General features: G+C 42.2%; 13 protein-coding genes across 13 annotated transcripts; 6 read left to right on the top strand and 7 right to left on the bottom strand.

The window, feature by feature from the left end:
- On the top strand, positions 152–506 carry BMR1_03g02480 (UPF0235 protein Daro_3887; the record flags this gene model as incomplete). The annotated part of the gene is made up of 4 exons (XM_012793653.1): positions 152–230; positions 251–343; positions 365–420; positions 441–506. The coding sequence occupies 4 exons, from the start codon at positions 152–154 to the stop codon at positions 504–506; spliced, it is 294 nt and encodes a 97-aa protein (XP_012649107.1).
- On the bottom strand, positions 567–1,758 carry BMR1_03g02475 (Signal peptide peptidase; the record flags this gene model as incomplete). Its single annotated transcript, XM_021482059.1, has 9 exons — positions 567–686; positions 708–941; positions 966–1,031; positions 1,052–1,102; positions 1,124–1,254; positions 1,297–1,351; positions 1,373–1,481; positions 1,502–1,581; positions 1,603–1,758. 9 exons carry the CDS (start codon positions 1,756–1,758, stop codon positions 567–569), a joined length of 1,002 nt encoding a protein of 333 aa, XP_021338622.1.
- A 12-nt stretch (positions 1,759–1,770) lies between these two features.
- BMR1_03g02466 (thioredoxin 1) lies at positions 1,771–2,271 on the bottom strand (the record flags this gene model as incomplete). Its single annotated transcript, XM_021482058.1, has 4 exons — positions 1,771–1,795; positions 1,891–2,086; positions 2,107–2,169; positions 2,190–2,271. 4 exons carry the CDS (start codon positions 2,269–2,271, stop codon positions 1,771–1,773), a joined length of 366 nt encoding a protein of 121 aa, XP_021338621.1.
- BMR1_03g02465 (hypothetical protein) lies at positions 2,268–2,612 on the bottom strand (the record flags this gene model as incomplete). The annotated part of the gene is made up of 1 exon (XM_012793650.1): positions 2,268–2,612. The coding sequence occupies one exon, from the start codon at positions 2,610–2,612 to the stop codon at positions 2,268–2,270; it is 345 nt and encodes a 114-aa protein (XP_012649104.1).
- On the top strand, positions 3,325–6,105 carry BMR1_03g02460 (Transportin-2; the record flags this gene model as incomplete). Its single annotated transcript, XM_012793649.1, has 1 exon — positions 3,325–6,105. One exon carries the CDS (start codon positions 3,325–3,327, stop codon positions 6,103–6,105), a length of 2,781 nt encoding a protein of 926 aa, XP_012649103.1.
- Positions 7,165–9,897, bottom strand: BMR1_03g02455 (acetyl-CoA synthetase; the record flags this gene model as incomplete). Its single annotated transcript, XM_021482057.1, has 16 exons — positions 7,165–7,328; positions 7,352–7,591; positions 7,615–7,770; positions 7,795–7,897; positions 7,920–8,030; positions 8,419–8,469; positions 8,490–8,613; positions 8,634–8,845; positions 8,867–8,959; positions 8,980–9,029; positions 9,050–9,234; positions 9,256–9,506; positions 9,527–9,575; positions 9,596–9,648; positions 9,670–9,729; positions 9,751–9,897. The coding sequence occupies 16 exons, from the start codon at positions 9,895–9,897 to the stop codon at positions 7,165–7,167; spliced, it is 2,049 nt and encodes a 682-aa protein (XP_021338620.1).
- A 51-nt stretch (positions 9,898–9,948) lies between these two features.
- On the top strand, positions 9,949–10,744 carry BMR1_03g02450 (coronin binding protein, putative; the record flags this gene model as incomplete). Its single annotated transcript, XM_021482056.1, has 4 exons — positions 9,949–10,149; positions 10,170–10,327; positions 10,348–10,682; positions 10,704–10,744. 4 exons carry the CDS (start codon positions 9,949–9,951, stop codon positions 10,742–10,744), a joined length of 735 nt encoding a protein of 244 aa, XP_021338619.1.
- Positions 11,143–11,958, bottom strand: BMR1_03g02445 (hypothetical protein; the record flags this gene model as incomplete). Its single annotated transcript, XM_012793646.1, has 1 exon — positions 11,143–11,958. One exon carries the CDS (start codon positions 11,956–11,958, stop codon positions 11,143–11,145), a length of 816 nt encoding a protein of 271 aa, XP_012649100.1.
- Positions 12,153–13,456, top strand: BMR1_03g02440 (conserved Plasmodium protein, unknown function; the record flags this gene model as incomplete). Its single annotated transcript, XM_012793645.1, has 2 exons — positions 12,153–12,295; positions 12,316–13,456. 2 exons carry the CDS (start codon positions 12,153–12,155, stop codon positions 13,454–13,456), a joined length of 1,284 nt encoding a protein of 427 aa, XP_012649099.1.
- On the bottom strand, positions 13,779–14,265 carry BMR1_03g02435 (protein mago nashi; the record flags this gene model as incomplete). Its single annotated transcript, XM_021482055.1, has 3 exons — positions 13,779–14,071; positions 14,092–14,210; positions 14,231–14,265. The coding sequence occupies 3 exons, from the start codon at positions 14,263–14,265 to the stop codon at positions 13,779–13,781; spliced, it is 447 nt and encodes a 148-aa protein (XP_021338618.1).
- BMR1_03g02430 (hypothetical protein) lies at positions 14,389–15,828 on the bottom strand (the record flags this gene model as incomplete). Its single annotated transcript, XM_012793643.1, has 1 exon — positions 14,389–15,828. One exon carries the CDS (start codon positions 15,826–15,828, stop codon positions 14,389–14,391), a length of 1,440 nt encoding a protein of 479 aa, XP_012649097.1.
- A 165-nt stretch (positions 15,829–15,993) lies between these two features.
- On the top strand, positions 15,994–20,752 carry BMR1_03g02425 (conserved Plasmodium protein, unknown function; the record flags this gene model as incomplete). The annotated part of the gene is made up of 5 exons (XM_021482054.1): positions 15,994–20,108; positions 20,129–20,308; positions 20,329–20,415; positions 20,438–20,575; positions 20,596–20,752. 5 exons carry the CDS (start codon positions 15,994–15,996, stop codon positions 20,750–20,752), a joined length of 4,677 nt encoding a protein of 1,558 aa, XP_021338617.1.
- Positions 20,753–20,859: 107 nt separating this feature from the next.
- On the top strand, positions 20,860–23,410 carry BMR1_03g02420 (Mechanosensitive ion channel protein 10; the record flags this gene model as incomplete). The annotated part of the gene is made up of 9 exons (XM_021482053.1): positions 20,860–20,899; positions 20,948–21,082; positions 21,103–21,202; positions 21,223–21,368; positions 21,389–21,635; positions 21,656–22,219; positions 22,240–22,724; positions 22,747–23,132; positions 23,153–23,410. The coding sequence occupies 9 exons, from the start codon at positions 20,860–20,862 to the stop codon at positions 23,408–23,410; spliced, it is 2,361 nt and encodes a 786-aa protein (XP_021338616.1).

Raw genomic sequence — 23,830 nt, 5'->3', positions numbered from 1 at the left:
TCAATGTGTAGAATACATGTCGCCGTGTCTATTAGTTGTGATGTTTTGCCGTCTCGAATAAATTCAGAGCGGTGTTTGTGTTATATTTAAGACTTTCCACGAAATAATTATCTGTTGAAACATTGGTTGCCAAAGTACAGCATAAGGGGATATGTTGAAACATGGGAGTGATGGCCGGGTGTTCCTCACTGTTAGGGTAAAACCCGGGGCTAAAAGTACTAAAATTGTAGGTACAAAGTTATATATCTAGAAATTGATGAAAATTGTCTACACTTGCAAATCGCAGCCCCCCCAAGAGATGGTGAATGCAATGAAGCCCTAATCAAATATATTTCGAAAATTTGTAAACTTTAGTTAATCATAGTAGGGATTAAAAAAACTGGCATTTCACTAGTTTTGGGGCATAAATCCAGGGACAAGGTAATATAATACTGAATAAGACTCTAAGTATTGTGGGTAACTATGCCGACATTCTGGATAAGATTAACAGGCTTAAACAAAACTAACACGACAATATTATATACAATAAAACTTAGTAAATTATACGGCTTATAGGATCATAGTCCTTATAAACGTTGCTGCTCTTCAAATTCTAGCGCAAGAGCAGCATGACCCGACACGAAAATAGATGTTAAAAAACCCAATGAAATGCTTGGTACCAAATACAACAAAGCTGGTTGCCCCGACTAAATAACACTCTACCTTACATTATACTTATTCAGTGCATACCCCGCAAAAGATAGGCCAATTTGGTAGCTAAGTAGGGTAAACCAAAAATGGTTGCTTTTTTTACCATCATTGGCTGCTTCTATATAGTTGTCAAATTTCATGGTCATAGATATGAATATGCCTGGTAGTACTATATCCCCTAAGCCTATAATGCAAAATTCCTTGTAGCTGTTAGTGTATGGTAAAAATAGTTTAATTGGTGCATCTGAAACCTAAATTAAACTGTTGAATGATACCTTTGCTATAGTCGTCATTACGCTGGTGCCGAAGACCCAAAAAATATCATAGAGAAATAATCCCCACTATATTAGGCAGATTTTACCAGTAAAATGCCTCCGATAATCAAATTGCCAATGGATACTGTCCTAATTGCCTGAAATTAGAGCGATGATACTTCTATACAAAATGCGATCCCTATTATATTGTGCAGTGTCCAATGTTTGGTCTTAAGCCAAGCGGAGACTATTAGTAGTGATGCAATAGAGTAGATTGGAGTATCAACAGAGAAATTTATCGTAGGGTTTTCTGTATAAATTTATATATATATATATAGTAAACGCTTCAAACCTTTATTGGGGAAGTTATAACATTTGCTAGTTAAATATAACGCAAAAAATGGGTGCTGTGTCACAAATCAACTTACAAAAAAATTATATAGTAAATTAGTAAGCGATACGTAGCCAATTATGGTCAAATAGGCACACATCAACAAGTTGATGTGATAAATCCCAAAAAGCCTGTAGGCAAAATAACTATGTGAAAGTGAACCAACATTGTTATTAAGATAAACGAACCCGCTATTGGGAAAATAAATGCGTCAAATTCGGTAAAAACTTGTGGATATCCCCTATCCTACGTAACACATCAGCACACCCCGTGTTCAAGACTAGATTTGGACCCAGAATAGATTATCAAAAGAGTATATAGTAACATTTGTACTGTAGCTGGGTAAACTATGAAATTGAATAAAATTATGGACAAACCCAGAAGTCCCAGGGCTAGGTGATACCCAGAGGTATTAGTCCCCATTGCATATAACTGCTAGACGTGCTTCTTGATAGTGCTCCTAGATTATCTGATGTAGTGTAATATTCAATAATATTCTGAAAAGTGCTTTTGTTTAGTCAAAAATTTGTTTTTATAATATAAATGTATAAATACCTCAAAATCGCATCATTAGCTCCAGTGCACGAATCTACAACAGCCCCGTCTTTGAAAATTTTGAATGACGGAATACTAGTGATGGAATATAGTGCTTGTAGTTCCGAATTTTGATCCACATTCACTTTTATGAATAAGATGTTGGGGAACTCAGCACTAAGGGCTTCAAATTTGGGGGCAAAACTCATGCAAGGTCCTAAGTGACAAATAACCTACCACACCATGTTGCGTAAAAATCCACAACAACGATGGCATTTTCAGAAATTAGAGTCTTGAATTCTACTTTATATACAGTTTACCAGCAGTAGTTTGTACTTCTTTCACCATTGTCAATACTTTTTGTCTGCCCAACAACATACTATTTTCATTATTATATATCATTCGTGTCCCTGGGCCTGCGTGTTGTTGTATAATAGAAACATGTATACAATGCCAAATGTCATAGACACTGATACTATGAATGTTATAATGTGTAACATTATCGAATACTTCGTTGCTTTTTTTGTTATGGTAATTATTCTCCCCTCCCATTTCACTGGGCCATTTTGTATTTCCAATAAGTTTACATGCTCTGAAATTGCTGAATTTTTTGCCAATATGTAATCAGATTCCGCTGGATAATGTTTCTGTCCAAATATTTTATCTTCAATTTTCAGTCTTTTAATTTCATCTTCGACGCTGCCTAATTCTATGTCGTAAAAATTATTATTATTGACACTCATAATCACAATTTAATTGTAACACTAGTGACTCTAGTTATTTATTCTATTAATAAAGTGCTTCATAGTAGCACTTTATTAATTCAAACATGTTACACTGCCTCTAAGCAGTGGTTATTTGCAAATTCAACAACTAAAATAATATTTTGTGCTATTTTAGAAATATGTTATACATTTGTGTTAGGGATAATTTGCGTAAATCAAAGATTTAAAATTTTATCAACACTTTCTTTCATAGTGTGGTCGATCGTGAGACCGAATTTTTATTGCAAAAATGGATTATCCATCCGCCCTACCGAGTTGAGGGTTAACTTTTTCGTAGAAAAAATAGAAGCATTCAAAAAATAATAATTAGATTAACACATAATTATGTGAATTTACATAATGATGGTATATGTGAACAGTTTGACGTGAATGTCGCGCAATCTGGAGTGTGAAACATAATATTTCCCACGTAAAAACGAGTAGAAAATTTTTAATCTTAAAATTGTCCAAAATAATAAGCTATAGTTTGGATCTTGATTGAATAAATTGGCACATTAATGTCGGTGTTGAAAAAATGTGAATTGTGAATGTTGAGCAGCTCACAAATTTGTCAGAATTTATAGAATCTAATTTATTTGATGTTGATGAGTGGAATCAGATGTCAAATATACAAAGGATATAATTGTTATACAGTAGAATGGTAGAGTTATAGGTGATATGGGGGCTGACAATGGCGACATGGGAGGATAACCCCGCAGTATTGAACGAGCTACTGGACATTCTACGGGAATTCTCCGTCCCAGACACGAAAATCCAGAGAGTGGTGCAACAGAGATGGTCCAATTTCGAATCTACACATCAAGATGCTCCTCTTTATCTCCTTAAAGTGTCCATCACAACCAATGTAGCCCAAGTATCCCAACTTTCAACTTTGCTACTACGTAGATCGATTGAAAGGGCTAGTCTGTTGCCTGATTGGATAAAGGATGTCCTCAAGAATGGCCTACTTGAAGCAATTATGTCGCCCAGTAAGGAGTTAAGAGATGCGGCTTCAGCGGCACTTTGTTCATTATACACCCATGAAGGGTACCACAAATGGCCCCAATTGCCTCTAGCGCTATTTAATCTTATTATATGTGACAACAATACGACGGCTTCTCTAGGAGCGGCGAGGGCTCTGTATGATATTTGCCTGGAACTAGTAAATAAGGATTCTGAATTTGCCCAGTTCGCAATTTCGCAGCTGTTGCCACAAATTAATAGTTGTGCAGTTGAGAATTTGGTTGCTAGGAATTTTTTTGGAAAACTAGTATGTTTGCTTTGTGAAGCTAGTGATATAATTTGGACCGTGTATTTCCAGATTATTTGGCAATACGCGATTGAAAGTATGCAAACAGTTGCTAAAATAAATATCAGTGACCATTTGGCCAGTGAATTGTGTGTATCCGTTATGAAAATAGTCAATGAATCGTGGCAGCATCATCCAGAAGTAATAATTTCATCTATTGATACTATTATTATGTTTATATTGCATACCCCTGAGTTGCTGATTAGACACAACGTTCAAAGTGAAAAAGTCTCTGGGTTTCAGATTGAATCGATTGATTTTTTCCCCAGAGTTTTGCGCGCCAATAAACACAGTGACAGGGCAAGATCGGCAATTGTGGGAGCAATTGAATCACACTTGAAGCATATAATTCCATACCTTGTCAATCTCACTCAATATAGCGAGTTTGACTATATGTCAATGGATCACTCACAATTGGAAAATGATAATAGCGCAGTTCCCGATAGGGAGCAAGATATCAATATTAGATACAAACAAGATGCTTCGCCTGATGACATGAGTGGCATAGAAGACGATTTTCAGGGAAATGTCGGCAGTACTTGGGGGTCGATTTGGACAAAACGCAAGGCGGCAGCATTGGCTATTGATCATTTGGCTGTGTCATTTGGCCCACGGCTTCTTGATGACATTCTTAAAATCATAGAACAAAGATTGTCTGATAATAATTGGGAAATAGCGGAATCTGCCGTGTTGACCCTAGGTGCAATAGCCCGTGGTTGCTCTAATGGCTTGGCGCCATTTCTTCCAAAGGTCTTGCCATACCTGTTCGAACTATCCAAGCACGAAAACCCACTAATGAGATCAATTGCCTGTTGGTGTGTGGCCCGATTTTCTTCATGGGCTTCCCAACCCGAAAATTGCAATTACTGGACAAATAGGCTCATTTCAGTTTTGTTGGATCGAGTATTGGACAATAATAAGCGGGTTCAGGAGGCAGCATGTTCGGCATTGGCCACTCTCATTGAAGAATCATACGACCAAATAACGCTACATTTTGAATCAATATGCACTGTTATAGACAAGGCATTTAGGTCATATCAGTACACAAATTCACTGCTTCTATACGACATACTGAGTGAAATGATAGAGGCGGAGGAACGCTGCCACTTGGAAAGTTATTCAGATGATAAATTGCATAATGACCAGTGGAAAGGCTTTTCTTTGAGAAATTTTATATATATCCGACTAAGCAACGATTGGAACGAGACACTAAAGTCCAGCAACCATATATCTACACTGTGTATGGCCAAGTATGTCGCCATCACTGATTGTACATCAATAATACTCCGTTCTGAACGAAATAATGTTGATATGCATATATTTAGTCCAAATAATGCTTTAAAGGTTGTTCACATGATATTTGTGATGGATAGTGACAGTAACTTGCCAGCGGGTATATACGAATCATCGTTTAATGTATTATCGGCGATCGTTGAGTTTTATGGTGTTGAGATTGCCCAAACTATAGAATCTCTGCCAGATTTTGTGCCCCTGGTTATTCAGAGTATAAGCAACTGTAATGGATCGGCTCTTTCTGCGGGATTGGCTCTGATAGGTGATTTGTCTTTCAAGTTATCATCATTACTGGTGCCACATATACAGATGATCTTGAACATTTCATGCGGGGCATTAGATACGTATGTGGATAAATTGAATAGGAAAGTGTCTACTCAGTCATTATTTCCAATAGTAAACAACTCTACATGGGCAATAGGAGTACTGTGCGATTGTATATCTGTGCGGCAAAATACAATTCTTGCCTATGCATTTTCTCCACACATGAACCAGGTGTTCAACTCTTTGAGCGTGGGATTGCGATGTAAAAACAGCATAGCATCGAGTGGTTCTGCCACTGCGCTGGGAAAATTCGCTAAATCATTCCCAGACTTTATGAAAAATGCCATTTTTACCATATTGGGCATCTGGTCCACTGTGGCCCTTAGCCTCAAGAACCCATGCGACAAAGACTCGGTGACTTTGGCAATTTGCGAGGCCATTGAACCTGCTAACATCGCACATATTGACCTAAACGACCTAAGTTGTGTAATACGATTACTCGCATCCGTTAGTAACCAAGATTCTAATGCTACTGTCGCTAATAGGGTGTTGCAGCGTATCAAAGATTCACTGTCAGCTGAGGAATGGAGTTTTATCACGCGTTAGTGGCGTTTTATCATGTATTTTTGTCTTTGAATAACGTTGCTTGCATGAAATTTTGAAAAGTTATTAGGTACTCTTTTTAAATGTATACTTGATAAACCGCGTTCATCAAAGTATGTAAACGCTCTTAGTGTGACTGATTTTTAAATGTTTAATTTTGTGTAACACAGTATATTAGTTATGACTGTCATAAGATGGTAACCATAACTATTCTTTTAGTGTATGGATGACTTAAGAAGTAGTTATTGATTTAATCATTCACCATTTAGTATAAGATCTGTTATAATGATTTGTGATGTATGTGTGTGTAGCAAATATTATAATAAGTATTAAGTTTTGATTAATAATAACTTTCAGATCATTTTAATGGTATACTATTCATTATTGATAAATTTGATACTTAAATATATGTATATCACAATTGCCAATACAATTGTTTAGTGAACATCTATTATTTGTTTATTAACCAGAAATAATATATTTTGAATATTGACATTACAAAAAATGTGTATATAATAATATGTGATTGCCATTTTGCCAATAATAATGATAAGGATAATTAATAATAAGCTTATTTTTCTAGTGTAAATTGTAACAACAACAAAAACAACAACATTTTTTCTTATTGTAAATGTCAATTAGATGATGATTATATTTAATTGATAACCCTAATTCCATATATAAATTAGTTGATTGGTGAATATTTATATCAACAAATAGTATAGATTCAATATTATATCTACTGTAAGCATTTCTAATTCTAGTTGAAATCTCTTAAAAGAACATCACTATTGAGAGTTAAATATGAATGAACTCGATTAATAACAATAACTATCTACTAAAATCAACACACTAATGCCAAATGGGTAACTTATGATACGATATTTCTAACAATTTCGATGATAGTTACTAAATATTAAACATCGTTCCATTGGGCACGAATAAATCTATCTATTAAATTACAAGTTATTGCAGATTGCCCTAATATAATAACAACAGCCAATTATTTATACACTAATTAATCAATTATAAGTGTGATGTGTGGAGTGAGAGTAAAGATTATTAACAAGAATTAGAACTGGATTTGATCGACTCCATAACAGATTTGATTGAGTCAATGGCTTCAACATTTGCTAGTGTAGTAATATCCCCAAAGTTGTCATTTCCTATTGCCAAATGGCGTAGGATCCTCCTTACAATCTTTCCACTTCTAGTTTTTGGTAAATCTACTTGACCATTATCGACTTACTTTCCACAATGGCAATGTAATCTGGAGTGGCAATGGGACCAATAGTCGTACGCATTGATTGTATCAGCTCCTTCTTCACTTCATTTTCCAATCTTTTGTGTTGGTCGGATTTCACTAGAGTCACAAAACAGCAAATTCTCTGACCCTTAATCTCATGGGGACAACCAACAACAGCTGCCTCAGTCACTAATGGATGTTTAGCCAATGCGCATTCCAATTCAACAGATGACATACGATGGCCTATATAATAAACAAATATATACCCGATACATTTAGAATATCGTCAGTTCTCCCGCAAATCCAATAATGCCCATCTTCGTCCCTATAGGCAGCGTCCCCAGTCTGAAAAAACCCATTAACAGGGGATATATAAGTACTGGCCAATCTGTCGTGATTCAAATACACGGTCTTAAGTGAGCCTATGTAAACTATTAATATGTTGCCTGGCCAATGACGCTTGAAGCACAAAATTCCCTTGACATTAGGACCAAATAACTCATTACCACGTGCATCGACGATTGCAGGTTCAATCCCGAAAAACGGCGTCTAAATGAACAATGAAGATTACAATTACACTGCCTGGTTTTGTTGGGGTGCAGCCAATTATAGGAGTCATCGTAATTCCGCCTGTTTCCGTTTGCCAGTAGGTGTCAACAACAGTGGCGACTCCACGACCAACCTAAATTAGCATTTATAAACATATGTGAAACTGTGAGTTTTATCAGTACGCATGCTTATGAAATTGCACAATCTAATACACGTTCATGGAGTTAGGTAATTGCAGTAATTTTGATACATGCAACTCATCAGTGTTAAATGGTATATATTTAACTATGCCCAATTGGTCAGGTGACTTCAAGCTCACTTATTTATTCGGAAAGGGGCACATTTTTCCAGATCAAAATTTTATACAAAATTATAAGCTTCAAGAATATTCGCGTGTGTAAAAGTGTAATTTTTAAGCTATGAAATAATGGTACATAAATAGGGAGCTGTAGAGTTGATTTTGTAATATAAGGATTTGGTTTTTAAAAATGCATGTAAAATGTCAAAAAATATGGGCGTACCTTATCATGATACCACTTCCAGGCATCCGGATTAATAGTCTCACCCACGCTCTAAATAAGCAATAAAAAACCCCAATAACACGCAAAGACTTCAAGTTGAATTTGTCTGGGCAATCTTTGCCATGTTTGATAAGTGATCTAATTGCTGTGGGTGCTGTGTAGAATTGGGTGAGTTTGTGCTTCTCCACAAGTTCCCTAAGTGAATTATTTATTACCAGTAGCGACCAGGGTGTGGATACAAAGGTGTGGAGGAGAATATCAATGTGGTCGCTCCATGCAGCAATGGGCCGTATATGGAGTAGGAGTGCCCAGTGATCCACCCCCCATCAGCAACACAACCAAAAACGTCGTTATTATACAGATCAAATACATACTTTATGGTGCATCCAACGTACACCAAATATCCTCCAGTGCAGTGGGCCACACCCTACAATTATTCGTTGTTTACTTTCGGTTTACCCGTTGAACCAGATGTGTACAAAATGAAAAGTAGGTGGTTGCTATCCACGTATTCTATTTCACACGTTTCATCCATTATATCCTATTTCACTTATATCCAACCATTTCAGTGGATAGTATATCCCTATTAGGAACTAGATTTACTGGTTTGTCTAAGTTAAAATGCCATTACCTTCAAGTTTGAAAACAATGACCTTTTCAATCAAATTGGTGTTGGCTAGGGCTTGGTCTACGATTTGTTTGATTTTCAAGGTCTTTCCCCCCCTACTAGCTTCGTTACAGGTGATGATTATTTTGCTCATGGAATCTTCGATCCTATCCACCAAACTTGAAGATGAAAATCCCGCAAAAATGACACTAATTTAACGATGATATTACTTGTGTATCGCACCTATTCTTGCGCATGCAAGCATGGCATAACATAACTCTATTGAGTTTGGCATGTATATACATACAACATCACCCTTAGTGATTCCAAGAGACTTGAGCAAATTAGCAAACTGGCATACTTTGATTAGAAGCTGGCCGTATGTAATTTTTTGACACTTTTTAGTTTCATCTGGCTCATAAATAATGGCAATTTTGTCCGGGTTGGAGCTGGCCCACCGATCCACACAATTATAGCAAGCCTAAGTGAGAGGATAGGTACGTTTAATTTGCCCCCCAAAAACCAGGAATAGTTAGTGTTCTTTAGGTCACTAAATAAATAGCGTATTACCCCTCAAAAACGTTGGTGAAGGTGGTATTCCAGGAAATGATTTCTAAAGCAATCTAAATTAATACAAAATTTACATCTTTCCAAAATGTTTCCGGACTGTGCAAACTTTTCTGGTACATTGATTCATACTTTTCCTAAGTTATACTATTAATTACGAGTGAATTGATGCGTGTATGGGTTTGAGATTGTTTGGTATCGTATGGTGTAGGATTCCGGGGCTTTTCAGTTTGAACAAACTCCTTAATACATTGGTCGATCTCATATTCATCGGAGAACGGATCTAATCCCCTGCTTTTGTCCATATTTTTCCCCTAGTAGTGTTGTGCTAACCTCAGATGTAGGGTTAGTAGTATATGGGATACCTTGCCCTCAGTACGCTAGACCAACAGAGGCTGTCGCAGCTTAAAAGTGAGATTAATAGGCGCTTGTTGGAGCTTACAGGTGTGATTGACATTGCTATTCTTGCTGATCATGTTTGGAATCTCATTGGGAATGCTCAAGTCACACGAGATGAGGTGGCGAGGAATCTTCAACAATTCATGCCCGCCGAAAAGGTTTTTCTGTCACAATTTAGGTCGAATCGTTCCTTATATGGCTTTATTCCAGACTGGATACACTACTAGATGAATACAAGAGGAGCGTTTTCAGTGCTGAGGCGGCAGAGGCCCATAAAAAGGAGGCCATGCGATGCATACAAATCAAGGCACAGGAAGACGAAGAACGGCTAAGGAGGTTTTCATATTTTTATGCAGACGGTCAGAACGTTTTGCCTTCCACAACTTATCAAACTTGTACTCGAATAGTTCGACAAACACTGCCAGAGCCACAACCGCTTCAGTATCTAACATCGCAAATATCGCAATATGTAAATATGATCGGCGCTGCAAGTTTGGAGATAAGTGTAAATTTGTCCATATTGGACGGGATGGTATAGGAACCATGGGTAAGGGGAGTAATATGGCTAGTAAGTTCGGCGAATACGGTATTTTGCCTGGCAAGCTATCAGATGGCATGTGCCGTAACTGGCCTGCATGCCCCTTTGGTAACGAATGCAATTTTTCGCATCCAAGCGTTCCCTGTAAATTTGGTAATTACGAAGTTTACCTAGGCCAACTTTGCACCCGATCGAATTGCAGTTACACTCACTAACCCACCCATTTACAGTTTGGCCGGAAAATGACAGACTGCATTTGCGGCCGGCATCTATTGTGGCATTTTCGAATAGTTTTACAAATTGTACCTCACATCATTAAGCATAGCCTACATCAGTAATTGCCCAGAATCTTTAAGTATTTTTAATATAAACATTGGAAACTAAATATTGAAAAAATCTCTCCATAATACATAGTAGCAAGGGCGGTGCATTCCAGCCAGATATGATATTCGTATGGTGGATGCTAGTTTAATGGAACACGAACGTGTGAATTCGTGGCCAATTTGACGCTTGAGCAATGTAGAATGGATAAATTGAAGAAATAATTACAATCGTTTTGAAAATCAATTACTGTTGAATTTTTGTTATTATAAATGTTACATTTCCAAAAATTTTAGTTATCAGACAAATCATCTTTGTCTGAACACTCAAGCATTTCCAGTTTATCTGGGAGATCATAATTCACGTATTTTATCGATCTCTTTTCTAAGGGAATATCTTTAAATTTGTTGCAATCAGTTCCGAATTTGAAAATTTTGTATACAGTTTCCCGCTCCTGTGGCGTGGTTGGCCTACAGGCGTTTAGTAGTTTTGAGATAATTGTAGGTATTATTGTCACAATCACACGGTTCAGCATTGCGTCGGGGAGGAACGTCTTGGGATCTTCATAGTGGTAAAAATACATCTCGCTTGTATTATCACTTAGTGGTCTAATTGACACAGATGATATATAGTCAGTTACGCGCGTAGACCAAGAGATTTTGAATGGCACTGCACCTTCAATGGCACGGCTGAAAATAACACCGATGTCATTTTTCGTAAAAAAAGTTCTGGCCGTGAGATAGGTACGGCGTAGTAAGGGGAAAGGATATTTTGAAACATAAAATCCAAGGTCGTACTCGGGTTCCTTTACCAGTGTACGAGAGGAAAGGAGCGTAGTGTCCCATGCGGCACGCATAGACTCGTCCATTACCAAAAATAAAAAGTCATCTCGGGGCACGTTAAGCGTGCCTTTTATAAAATATTCATTTAAGTTTCTGTTGTTACCCTTGGCGTCGATTTTGTTTCTGTAGTAGAGGGTAATCTTTGAAGACATGACATCAAAATCACTAATTTTTTTATACGATTCGGGAATAGTCCCATTACTAGCATGTTCAACAAGTTCCCATTGAGTCTCTGGAATGTCGAAATAATCCACTTCGATGTCCATGTCGATACACTTGGTTCAGTGTAGTGTGTGTTGTTTAGGGCAGATTATGAATATATGTATAGCGCGCTATTTGTTGTGCAAAAATTCGTTATTTTTTGAACAATGCTGGCGTGTGATTTTTACTTTTTTTGAAGTAAAATGGGACAGCTCAGATGCCCAGTAGCACTGGCAAACACTCCACTGCAAGTGGGGCCATGGTCTTTATTTCCCTGGATAACCTAGGCAACATAAAAGCAGTTGCATCAACAGCAACTAATGGGTTAAATGTCATAACTCGGTCAAAAGTAGATTTGGATCCGGCGAACAAACCTCTTAGTGCCTGTTGGCTTATTGGGAGGTATAAAACTCGTCATTTAGTAATTTGTTTGCTGTAGGGAGGAGGAATGGTATAATAGATATATGGTCAATTTCCGATAGTTTGGCTCTAAGAGCTAAATCTGTCGTATCAGAGCCAGTTATTGCCCTTGGCACTTGTGACAACAGGTTGATAGCCGTAGGGGCCGCCACCAACATTTACGTGATGGACCCTTTTTCAATTGCCAAAAGCTGCGTAAAATGCCATGTTAAACGCGAGAATTGCGCCTGCAAAGGAGAGGAAAAAGCCGATTATTTTCCGATGTTGCAAAAAATTCCACATCAAAGCACCATTTCTTGTGCCAGTTTCAGTAAAATTGCGCCCCTTATCGCAATCGTCAGCAATTCTATTCCCACCTTAGTTGATGTTAGGTCAGGAGATGTGTTATGGAGGGCTAAATCTAGGAAGTCTTCACTACTCAAGTTGCAGAGGTCAACAAAAATTAACTGCATTTGCTTTTTAGATGCAATAAATCAGAACGTTGTTGCTGTGGGTTATGGCGATGGGTCTATTGTTATTTACGACGCTAGAATCCAGAAGAGACCTGTGTTTGAATTTATACTGGGTGATAAACGTTCAAAGGGGGACAAGAAGGAGAAGTTTTTCAAAAGGCTTCACGAATTTGATTTATCCAGCAGATTCCCTAAAATTATGTCTTTGGACCGCGACGCGCCCCTGAGGCCAATTGTGACTGTGAATTTGATTGGCAAATTACCCCAGATATCAACGATTGCAGAATGCAATTACAGTGACGGCTGTGATATAATTGTCACAGATAGCGTTGGCAACATATCACGAGTTGCCATTCTTACTGGTAGTCTACTGATCAAGGAATTGAAGGTTACGGGCGAGATGGATGAAAGTAAGATATGGGATACACTGATAAAAGCTAGGAAGTTGGTCAAGAGTGCTAAAACAAATGACGCCCCGGTGGCTCATGCAAAAAGTGGTCCTCAGTTTGGTGCTAAAGTCGTGTCAAATTACCAACCGCATAGGGGAGCAGTTGTGAATGTGGCCGTGGGCGATACCGAATTCGTTACGGCCAGTTTGGACCAAACTTGCGCAGTGTATAATGTCGAGGCGAACAAAATGAAACAGCAGATTCACTTGCTTGAGAAGCAATCCTTGGTTTTGTTAGTGTAATAATTAAGTTATATGTGGTACGTGAGACTATTTTTTAATGTTAGAGTGAGTTAAGTTAAACTGAAAAAATAGCGCGTTTGTTTGCGTTTGATACGGTATATATAATCCGTTGGATAATTATAGGGGTTAAAAGTTGGTTATAATTGTGATAAAATTATTATGGAATTGAAATGGCAGTTATTTTATTTATGACTTTAAATTTAGCAAAACAATTCGTTGTTATAATTTAATTTAGAAATTAAAACTTAGTTGCAGCGGCTCAATTTAGAAATAGTAAACATATTACTTTAGGTTCAGAATTCAAGTTTATTCCCAAGATATATCACACGGGTTTGATTCTGAAATTAAGTGAAATGAGTGAGAATATCAAACACTTCAAATCCTGTACTAGGTAATAGAAAATTCTGAGTCCATTAGGATCTGTGCAATTTTGGATTTCTTGCAGAGAGCCTATTTTTGAAGTTATAAAAGTAGAATTTCCTCCATTCATATGAATCTCCAATTCCTGTTTCCCAATTTTATCTGGCCTAGGCCACTTACTATCGTCTTCGTTCAGTAAGTCCGAGTCCAAAATCATACCCTTTATAACATCAACAATCAATCCAGACAAGTAGGCTAATTGGACCGCACCTTACCTTGTTTGCGGATGATAGTGTCATTTTTGTAGTTTGAATTGTTGGAATACCTGAGTCTTCCCTCGTTATTTATTTCAAATTCCAAAAATTCATGCCCGAATTTCCCCTCATGTCCGATGCTAAATAACCAAGCACTTACTAGTACCGGAGGTAAAAGTCCTGACCATCACCCATAACTGACCACCACACCTGTGCGCCCAAGTTGACCCAATGTATACAAAGCAGTGAGACAAGAAAACTAGACTAAAGAACGACATTTTACAATTCAAACATACTATACATTAATTCTCGTAGAAGCTATGTAAGGTTTGCCGTATGTATTCTGAAGGTATCCTTCATGTCTTTCAGTACATTCCCGCTTGAGGTGTTGCGACTGATTTTGCAGTTACTTGGCATCCAATTAATCATAATATCATCGTTAAAAATTTTTGACAGTACTTGGCGGATGAGGAGGGCCGGTAAGTTTTGTTTGATGGCAAAAATCACTAGTTCGATTAGGCAGCCAAATGTGTCCACTCCAGTATCGGATACCTGCGAAACTCCATCACGGGCATCAACCCTGGGGCAATTATCTACGTTAGTTTGTTTAGTTTTATAGTAAACAATTTCAAAATCCTCAATGTTATCGAGCGCCAGTGCGTAATTTATCAATGCAGATATAGACCCGGGCAAGGGTATAGTAAATTTTGCACCAATCACCTTGTACATGGACTCGCTTTCCGCTTGCGTGATACGGAAGTTAGGTTTTTTGTCGATGAGCAATTGAATTTGCCACTTTATCACCAGTAAATGAGAAATGAGTTCATCCGCAGAGCGTCTATTTTTGGCATTCAACTGCGCAATATTTGGCAGAATGGCAGGAAATGGATAGCATTTAGCAATTTCAATCAGATCATTGCAGGAGGATATAGACTCTTTGATTAAAATTGCGCATTCCAGCAGTGTTTTTAGTTGCTTTATAACATTATCATTATTTCCTGCATACGCGGCATGGTCGAACGCGTCCAGTGCTAGTTCAAGTGTACGTCGGTAAAAGTGCAAATGATTAATGGAGTTTGCATTGTATATTAACGTCTCAATAGACTCACTATAGAGGAAGCTCGAGTGTTTGTAGGGGTGTGTTCTGGTGATTTCATAGAGCAAATGGCATTGCAATAGTGTGTTTTCCGGAGAGTTTATTTTGATTATTAAGGTCGTGAGTTGCGTAGACATAGAGTTAAGTATTTTTGGTGTCCGTTTAATTAAATATTCAGTGAACTCAAGGGCATCTCTAACAATGTGACTGTACGGGTTGGAGTAGCCTTCGGTCAGGTATATAACCGCAAGTTTGTGGAACCAAACCGAGCCGTCAGTAAGTTTTAGAACAGATTTGAGTATATCATCAGCCGTGTGTCTAATTTTTTGGTCTTCGTTCCATCTGAGTGGCCAGGTGGAATGTGCGATGGCGCCAATATTATAGCAATGATCTTTCGAAATGCGTTTGGAAAGTTGAAGAATTCCGGCCAGGGCCTTTTGTTTTGTGGCAATGACGGGGTGATTGAGTTTGTTTATCAATTCAGGCATAGTAAGCCCCTTGCTGGAGACCGGTAGGTTTTTCTTGTCAATAGTGATGCTTTGCCTCGCAACGCGTATTTTTTTTTTGACTCTATTTGGGTTGGAGAGGTAGAAGTCTGCTTCAGAAGTTTTATTTTTTTTGGAGGAGAATTTGAATTTCCGTTCAAATTTTGAGGCCTTCATTGCGTTAGCGCCTGCTGGCGTTAGAGCGTGTTGGGCAGCCGCGGTAAACAACAGGCAGGGCCAGGGCCCCGGGTCAGCGGCACAAGGCAGGCAGGAATCCTAAGCATGCAAAAAATACAATTCCCCTACAGCGATTACAGCAATTAACCTCAAGTAACTAAGAGAATGCGGCAGAAGATAACAGTATCTGTGGACCTGGAGCGCAGCATAATATACGGAGAGACTGAAATCGAGTGCGGACTCGGCCCAGTTGACCTGGTGGTACTGGCAATACCTCCCCTGCCAAACTCAAGCGTCTACCACCAAGTGACGGTGAACGGAAAGCAGGCCCCGTTCAAATGCTACTACTCCGTAGAAGAGAACGCGCCGCTCCACCAAGTACTTGGGGAGAAGTTGGACTTTAGAGAGATATACGGAAAGGTGGCATCTGGCACCCCAAGCCTACTGGTTATACACAACGACGGCGAGGCGGCGGGGCGGGTGTGTGTGTCATTTTCGTACAGACTGGGCGGCCCGCCCTTCAAGACACATACATGGTCGCTGCAGCCGCCCGGCGGCCGCAGAAGGAGCTATCTGTGCGTGTTTGTGGGTTACAACGGCAGGAACCGTTGGTCCCCCTGGTTCCCCACCGTGCCACCCGGATCCAGCAACTACCTGCCCATGGAGCTGGAGCTCAGCGTGAAGGCGCTGTACGCGACAGTATCATCTCTGCAGCCCCTCTTCTGCGAGGACTGCCACGGAGCCCCGAGCCCCGCCTCCAACACGGGCAACACGGGCAATATGGGCAATATGGGCAATATGGACAATACAAGCGGCGTTCCGGCGCAGTACAGATTTTCAGGCACTGCATACCCCCACCAGCTAGTCATGGCGGTCGGAGACCTATCCGTAAGCGCTAGCAGGGTCCGCTGGTCGGAGGCAGATGAGGCGAGTGAGGTTTTGCTGGCCACTATGCGTGGGTTTGAGCATCTGCTGGAGCCTACCTGCAAGCACCTCCCCCGCGTGCTGGAGAGCTGCTTCATGAAGCAGCACAAGGCGTTCAGGGCGGCGTTGGCCCCCTTTCTCCAGTTTCCCCCCTTCAGCAACTTCCAGCTCCTTTTTTGCCCCCTTGCCCCCGGCATGTCCTGGCACGGTCTGCAGCCCCTCTCGGCCAGGCCCGAGGGGCTGACGACCGCCGCGGCCGCGGCGTTCGAGGAGGCGCTAAGCGTGTCCCACTACGACACCCTGGGCGTCTCCCCGCGGCTAATCAACGATGACGTCTACGCCAGCGGCGGACTGGCGATCTTACCGCTGGACTGTCTATTTTCGCCACTCGACCTGCGGGCGGACCCCCTAATAATCGAGAAGAAGGCGCTGGTTGCGCGTGCAATTTACCAAATTATGACGGAGGCCGTGCAAATTCTTCCCGAGTTTTCCTCCCGGGACTACTACCTGAAGCATATGTTGCAAGAGATATTTTTGGATGCGTATATAGCGGCGGATTTTGGGCGCGGGGAGCAGCAATTGGTGCGCTGGGCAAAGCGCGAGCAGTTTGCCATTTTGGTGCAGTTGCATGGCGATGCCTACCCCCTATCGGTGCCCTGGACCTCGGGAGCGGTGCCCCCTGCGGGGGCACCGCCTCCGGACACTATCGTGTCCGGAGGCGAAATTTCCGCGGATGAGATAGAAAGTAGTGCATGTCAGCGGCTAAAATGCCTGCTGGTTGCGCTGGTCGCGGAGGCCATTATGGCGGAATCCGCGTTTGTGCCAGAGTCATTTTTCGCCATCCGCCTGACTACATTTTTGGCCGACATGCTTTCCCAGGGCGGCAGTGCAGGTAGTCCTGCTGGCGGTTCAGTGAAGTTTTGGCAGCAGTATCTGTGGTCCGAGATAGTGGGCTGCTATATCAGCGCCTGGAACGCCAAGCCGCAGAATTTTTCCCCCGAAAATCAACTTCCCCTATCGCTAAAGCACAACCAGCGGCCGCTACAGCAGTCGCCGGAGCACGTCCAACTCTTCCAGCTCGAGGAGTCACTGATGAACTTGCACCGCATGCATGTCTCGGGTACGGGTTGTCCACAAATTTCACTAACGCTCTTGCTTCATCTGCAACGAAAGGGCACTGCCATGGATTATTTCACATTCCATATCGACCAGTCCCCCCTAGAGCCGCCGCGTGGAGCTCCCGCGGCGGCAGCCGCGCTAGGAATTGCGGCGGATGGTGATTCGCCGGAGATTTACCCACTTGATCCGGTAGATCTAGTGGGAAGGGACGGAAACTTCACGCTCGGGTTTGGGTATTTGGGTCAAGATGCCAGTGAATTTTCTGTGGGTGGCGGCACTCTGTGGGATAGCGTTGAGCGTATCAAGGAGAAACATTGTCTTTCAGGCGATGACTTTTCCGCAGAAATGGTTGACTGTGGCCTCTACCCCCGTAAAATAATTGCGGAGCCCGTGCCCGTGTCGGGGGCCCGTTTCCATGGCCATCCAGCGCACATTGCTGGCCACACGGGCATAGGTCTGCTCGCCGCATCCAATGACTTTTGCAAAATCTGGCCCATGGACCTGGCGGTGGACGTGTTTGAGGATGATGGGATTCGCCGCCAAGTGCTTAGAGTGACTAAGAAAGATAGTCTGCCCAAAACCTTCCAGCTGAACCCTCGTGCGGAGAGGGGGCGCAAGAAGGCGGGGCCGCGAGAGGCGGAGGGGCCTGGGGAAAGGGAGTGTGTGGCCCCCGGCAACAAGTGCCCTTTCATAGGATTCTCCTCAGAGACGGATGGAAAATTAGTGGAGTGGATGCGGCAGTACGTTACAACACGCCTGCACCCCGAGTACCGCCAGCTGGATAACCGATCGCTGGTGGCCAAAGTCTGCAGCAAGAGCAGGCTGCCCGTGCTTTGGACCAGGGCAGACCCACAATTCGCCCTGATAGGCAGGCTGCGCAGGTGCCAGTCTCCCGCCATGTGGGAGCAGCAATTGCTCGCCGATAATGACGTTGTTGGGCAGATGGAGGCTGCTATGCGAATGGGCGGCGTGGGGGATGTAGGCGGCTGCGTGGCAGCAATGGGTGCCGTACGAAGCCTCATCGCCGCCATGTCGCAGCACCTGTGGCACCCCGCCGTCCGCAGCAGGGCGGCCTTTTCGCTCGCGCAAATTTACAATGCCTTTTCCCGCCGTAGGAGGCGCCTCGTTGCTGCGCGGCCGACGGGGGTTCCCTGCCCCGCGGGAGCCCAGGCAGGGCAGGGAGGCAGCGATGGAAACGGGAGCGAGAGCGAGGACGAATTTTGCCCTGCGCCTACTCCGGGCGCAGGTTCGTCTACAGGACCTTCGCAGCCTCGCGCTGTGCCCACGCAGAGTGATAACTCGCTTGCCCAGGTCGATAACGTGCTCTGTCAGGTCTTGAGGGGGTTTTCCAATTATTTTATTCTCCACCATACCAAGGCGCTTCAGACGCCTCCACATGCCTCTCCTGCGGGTGGAGTGGGCGCATGGCCAATGACCACGGATAACCTCGAGTGGCCTACCGAGTGCCGTTTTTTGGCCAGTTTTTTGAGGGCGCTCTGCCTTATGCGCGACTTCCGTGATGAGACGCCGCCTGAGGCTCTGGAGCTCATAATGCGATTTTTAGATGCTGCGTCCTGTTATATATCGTCTCCGCCTTATCCTGTGCTTGCCACGTACTTAATAAGTGCGATTGGCGCATTGAGAATTCCCGCTGCCCGCGGCTGTTCAACGGAGACATTCGAGGGCTTCAGGGCTACCTCTTCATTTGGCCTATTCCAACGCATTGTCCACTTGTTACGGCTGGATGGGTTACCTGAGTCCAGCAGGTCATGTGCATTGTTGACACGCGTCTATTTGCGATCTATCGCAGCTTTCCCTGATTGCTGCGAGGTGCCTCGCATTGAGGATTTCATTCCCTTATCACATGGTGCAGCAGATCCGATCATAGCTGGCGCCGCCATTGCCGCCATTTTCAAAATGGTAATAATGGGGAGGGTTGTCTGTTGTTATGGAGCCCACGGCACTGGGTCCCTTTCTACCCTACGTACCACTGACAATGAGCGGCGTAGAATAATTGGACTTGGCATGGGCTTTTTTTCGTCACTGCGTCTTATCACCTTTCTGGAGGGGGCCTTCGGCGATTGTGAAATATTTCGTCCCTTCAAATCCCTAATGGAAGTATGCGTGGAACTTTATATCTTTAGTCCTCATGTCTATGCTACCTTCCCGCGGAGTTTCGGGGCCGGCTCCCCGCCGCCCCAGCAGCCGGAGCTCGCGGGGGACACGGATCTATGCAAGTGCGAATGATTTGACTTAGGCATTTTGAGGAGCAAGTACCGGACGGTAGGGAAAAAATTGTATTTTTGGGCTGGTCGGACAGTGATTTACCCTGTTGGGACTCATTTCTCTCGTCGCTCAAAGCTACCCTACTTTCCAAGGCAATCGCCAATGACCTGGAATTTAGCCACCTGATGGCACTGTACGAGTTCTTCAACGGGTAAGTGCCGTCTCACACAGGCGTGATACTTGTGTCCAACGAGGGCAAATGATGGATAGCATCTGGGTATTCCTCCGCAGATACGGAAAAGGGTATACCAATTCCCCGTTAGTACTCTTTCTTATGTAGGCTATTGGTCAACAGCGACTGTCTGCCCGCCGATTGGCAGCACGTGGCTCTAATGGCTGCCTGTGCCCTGAGTGACCAGCGCTATTTGGATCTGCCCTGGTCTCAGATTCAGTCAAAACTCCGCAGTCACGCCTATGGGTAGGTCTCTGTGCATGTAGCGTACCTATGGAGTTCAAGGCGGATGTTGTTGCCGCTGTACGTGGTTTCAGGAATGATCCCGGGCTCCCTGAGTTCGAGCGTAGTTTTGATGCCATTTGGCCCGTTATAATCGCATCATTCAAAAAGAGCGTCGGGCGGGCTCAGCCCGCCCTTTGAATTTTAGCTGTTGTGTATTGTTTTCCGCCGGCATGGCCGAACTTTGAACTAGGGGAGAGGGATAGTGAGAAGCCCAGTGGCGCCAGGCGCGGGGGCACCACAACACTATGGATGTCTCCGATGCGCTGGTGCAGTGGATACAAGAAGGTAAGCATCTACACATCACAATATACACGTTAAAAATCTATAATCTAGACGAATGCGGGGGGGAAGGTGAGGAGCGTAGGTCTTTCAGCTATTATATCTCTCTCTTCTTCCCGGATGAAAATCCGATTGTATGGTTAGTTATCCACTTGGGACTTATCTTTCTATACTTTGTCATGTATGTGGGTAAGTGTACTCCTACTTAGATTTGAAGGAGTACGATACCACGATGAACGGAACCCTCCTATCTATCGCATTCGTTTGCATCGTAAATTACACACTGCTGATCATATTTCTACTTGTGAGGTACCGCGTGGGTCACATAGGTTAATCATAGTCAAGGTGATACTGGAGCGGTTAATGGTTGCATCGCCCATCTCCTTCTCTCTAATAAAGACACTGGATCCGTCCCTAACCTACGTCATCTGGGCCACTATACAAATGCTCTTGTGGCAATCCGTCATTTATAGAAGTATGTATTGGATTATTTAGATGTGGGTGGGCATAGTTTTTCCATTTACTTCTTTGGCAGTTACAGTGCAGCGTACCTCACTTTCCGCAGTTCAGCGCTCAAATGGATCACTATCGCCATCTACCTATGTCCAATCCTATCTCTCAGGACCATGTGCCTCTCTATCCTCGAAACCCTCTTCGAGGCTGGCATTCTAATGGTGTGCAAAGAGCCGCTGGAAAAATACATTAGCATGTACAAACTCGTAAGAAAGCTAAACTATGCATGGTAGGGTGGCGCCAACTCAGGCTAAAGTACGTTCTGACCAATAAGGATGCTTTCAAAATGCTGGAGGAGGGCGTAAAGGGAAATCGAACAGTTTGCAGCAGTGTTCTTGAACAAATCGATGTTAAAAAAACAGAGAAGGGGAAAAAACGCATTAAATATAATGGGGGTAAAGAGGCCAGCGCCCACATTCTTGACATAGAAAAAAATGATTTTGCAGATGAATGGGGTAACTTATTCCAATTTTACATTAACCAAAAGAATATGTCAAAAATGCAAAACTGGTTCATATCCTACCATATCAGTGAGATTCCGCCCATAATCCACCTCCTGCATCAAGAGGTTGAGCTACGCGGCCGAGACGTCATATTCACTGCGTTTGACGCCTTCTTCAACCAAATATACGCAACCACCAATAGCAAAAATTCCAATAACATGGATAAATCCGAGTGTGATGACATTTTACCAACGCCACATCGCCCTATTGAAATCAAGGAACAAGTCGCCAGGCAGGTACTGGCAAACGCGGTGCGCCAATCGTCCATCAAGCTTGAAATGTCCGTCCCAGATGAATCGCATCTAAAAGGGTGGGCTGGACTTGATTTAGGAAAAAACAAAACTTCTGTATGTGGTGTCTTAAGTACGTGCGCAAGGTACTCGGTTTTACCGATGAAGAAAGGGAAATGGTCCGCTTGAGTGAAAGACTCAATAAGGTGTCCTTCCAGTTTAACAAACTGGCAAACTTTCATTCTCCACGGGCTGAAAGTGATATATTCCTGTCTGCATCTAATTTCAAAGCATTTCTTAGCGAGGAAGATGCGATGGAGATGATCTACTGGTTCGACTGTTCAGGCCACGGTAAAATAAACTCAAGGATGTTTAGCCGCAAACTTTTCCACTTAGTATACCTCAGAAAAAAATTTAAGCATAGCATGAAGGGGCAGGAGTCTGTGTTTCGTGTGATGAACCGCCTGATTTCCGTATTTCTGTGGATAGTAATTGGAATCACAATTGCAATCATATGTGACGTTACAATCGAAGTCATCGTCGCATCCTGCGCCGCACTTATATCGTCAATGACTGTGGCATTAAGTAATTCCATACATTTACTCAGGCTATCTGTACACAAACTTCATAAGCAGTGTCATATTTGTGGCCGTGTCGAATCCATATAACGTTGACGATCGCGTCCGATTAGATGATGGTGAGCCACTTTTGGTCCGCAAAATACGAACATATAGTAGCGAATTCGTATCTATGCAGGGAAAGGTGATAATCATACAAAATTCCACACTTGCAGGAATGAAAATCACAAATGAAACTCGTGCCACAAATGCCATATTCGAAATACCTCTTAAAATCGATTTTTATACCTCTTCAGAATCCATGAACCTTCTAGAAGAATCAATCAAAGAGTATATCAACTCCCATCCCAGCGACTTCGTAAAAGACTTCGTCTTTATATTCATCAGCGAATTGCACCCCGGCTACTATTACGAGGTAAGTAACCGTCTATGCAGATCAGAATATGGATTAAGTGTGTTGAGGGTTGGGGGAATTGGAGAATGATACATATCTTGCGTACAAATTTCATGGAATTCATGTTGAAGCGGTGTAAAGAATTGTCAATATCTTATAAAATGCCCGATCAGAAAATCATCTTCCCCGATTCTCTCTCCATTTACAATTTTGATGCAGTCCCTATCCCATCCCCTCAGCTTCCCACCATACCGTCTTCACTTCCAACCAAAACTGAGACGCATACAAGCAAGAAATGAGCCAGCACCATATGCTCGAACTATTGTAAAGTTGTACATTCCGTTGCACAGTCGCAGTGTGTAATACTAATGATCAATTTAGTTGCGATTATGTAATTTTTCTAGTTTATAGACCACTCTGCTTGGTATCTACAATTACGCGGCGATGAGGCGCCATGCTCTAAATTTGAGTGTTCACAAATTTTGATATAGCATTGAGATCATACACGTTGTATGCTGTTTTTCAAATATGTATATATTTGTTTTTATTCTATTAATATCATTTGTCCCAACATCCAGCGTCAATATTGCCCTTAGTAACTTTTCTTTTGCTTTCGGTTTAAAATTGTGGCGCCGTACGTCAAGTATTTGTACAGTAATTATATTGCATGTGTGCGCAATGACTAATATACCTGCAAGTTATATATAGGTTAAGATATA

Source organism: Babesia microti, chromosome III (assembly GCF_000691945.2).
Source record: "Babesia microti strain RI chromosome III, complete genome".
Classification (NCBI taxonomy): domain Eukaryota; phylum Apicomplexa; class Aconoidasida; order Piroplasmida; family Babesiidae; genus Babesia; species Babesia microti.
Note: the sequence above shows the minus strand (reverse complement) of the source record. Positions and strands in the feature narration are given on the sequence as shown.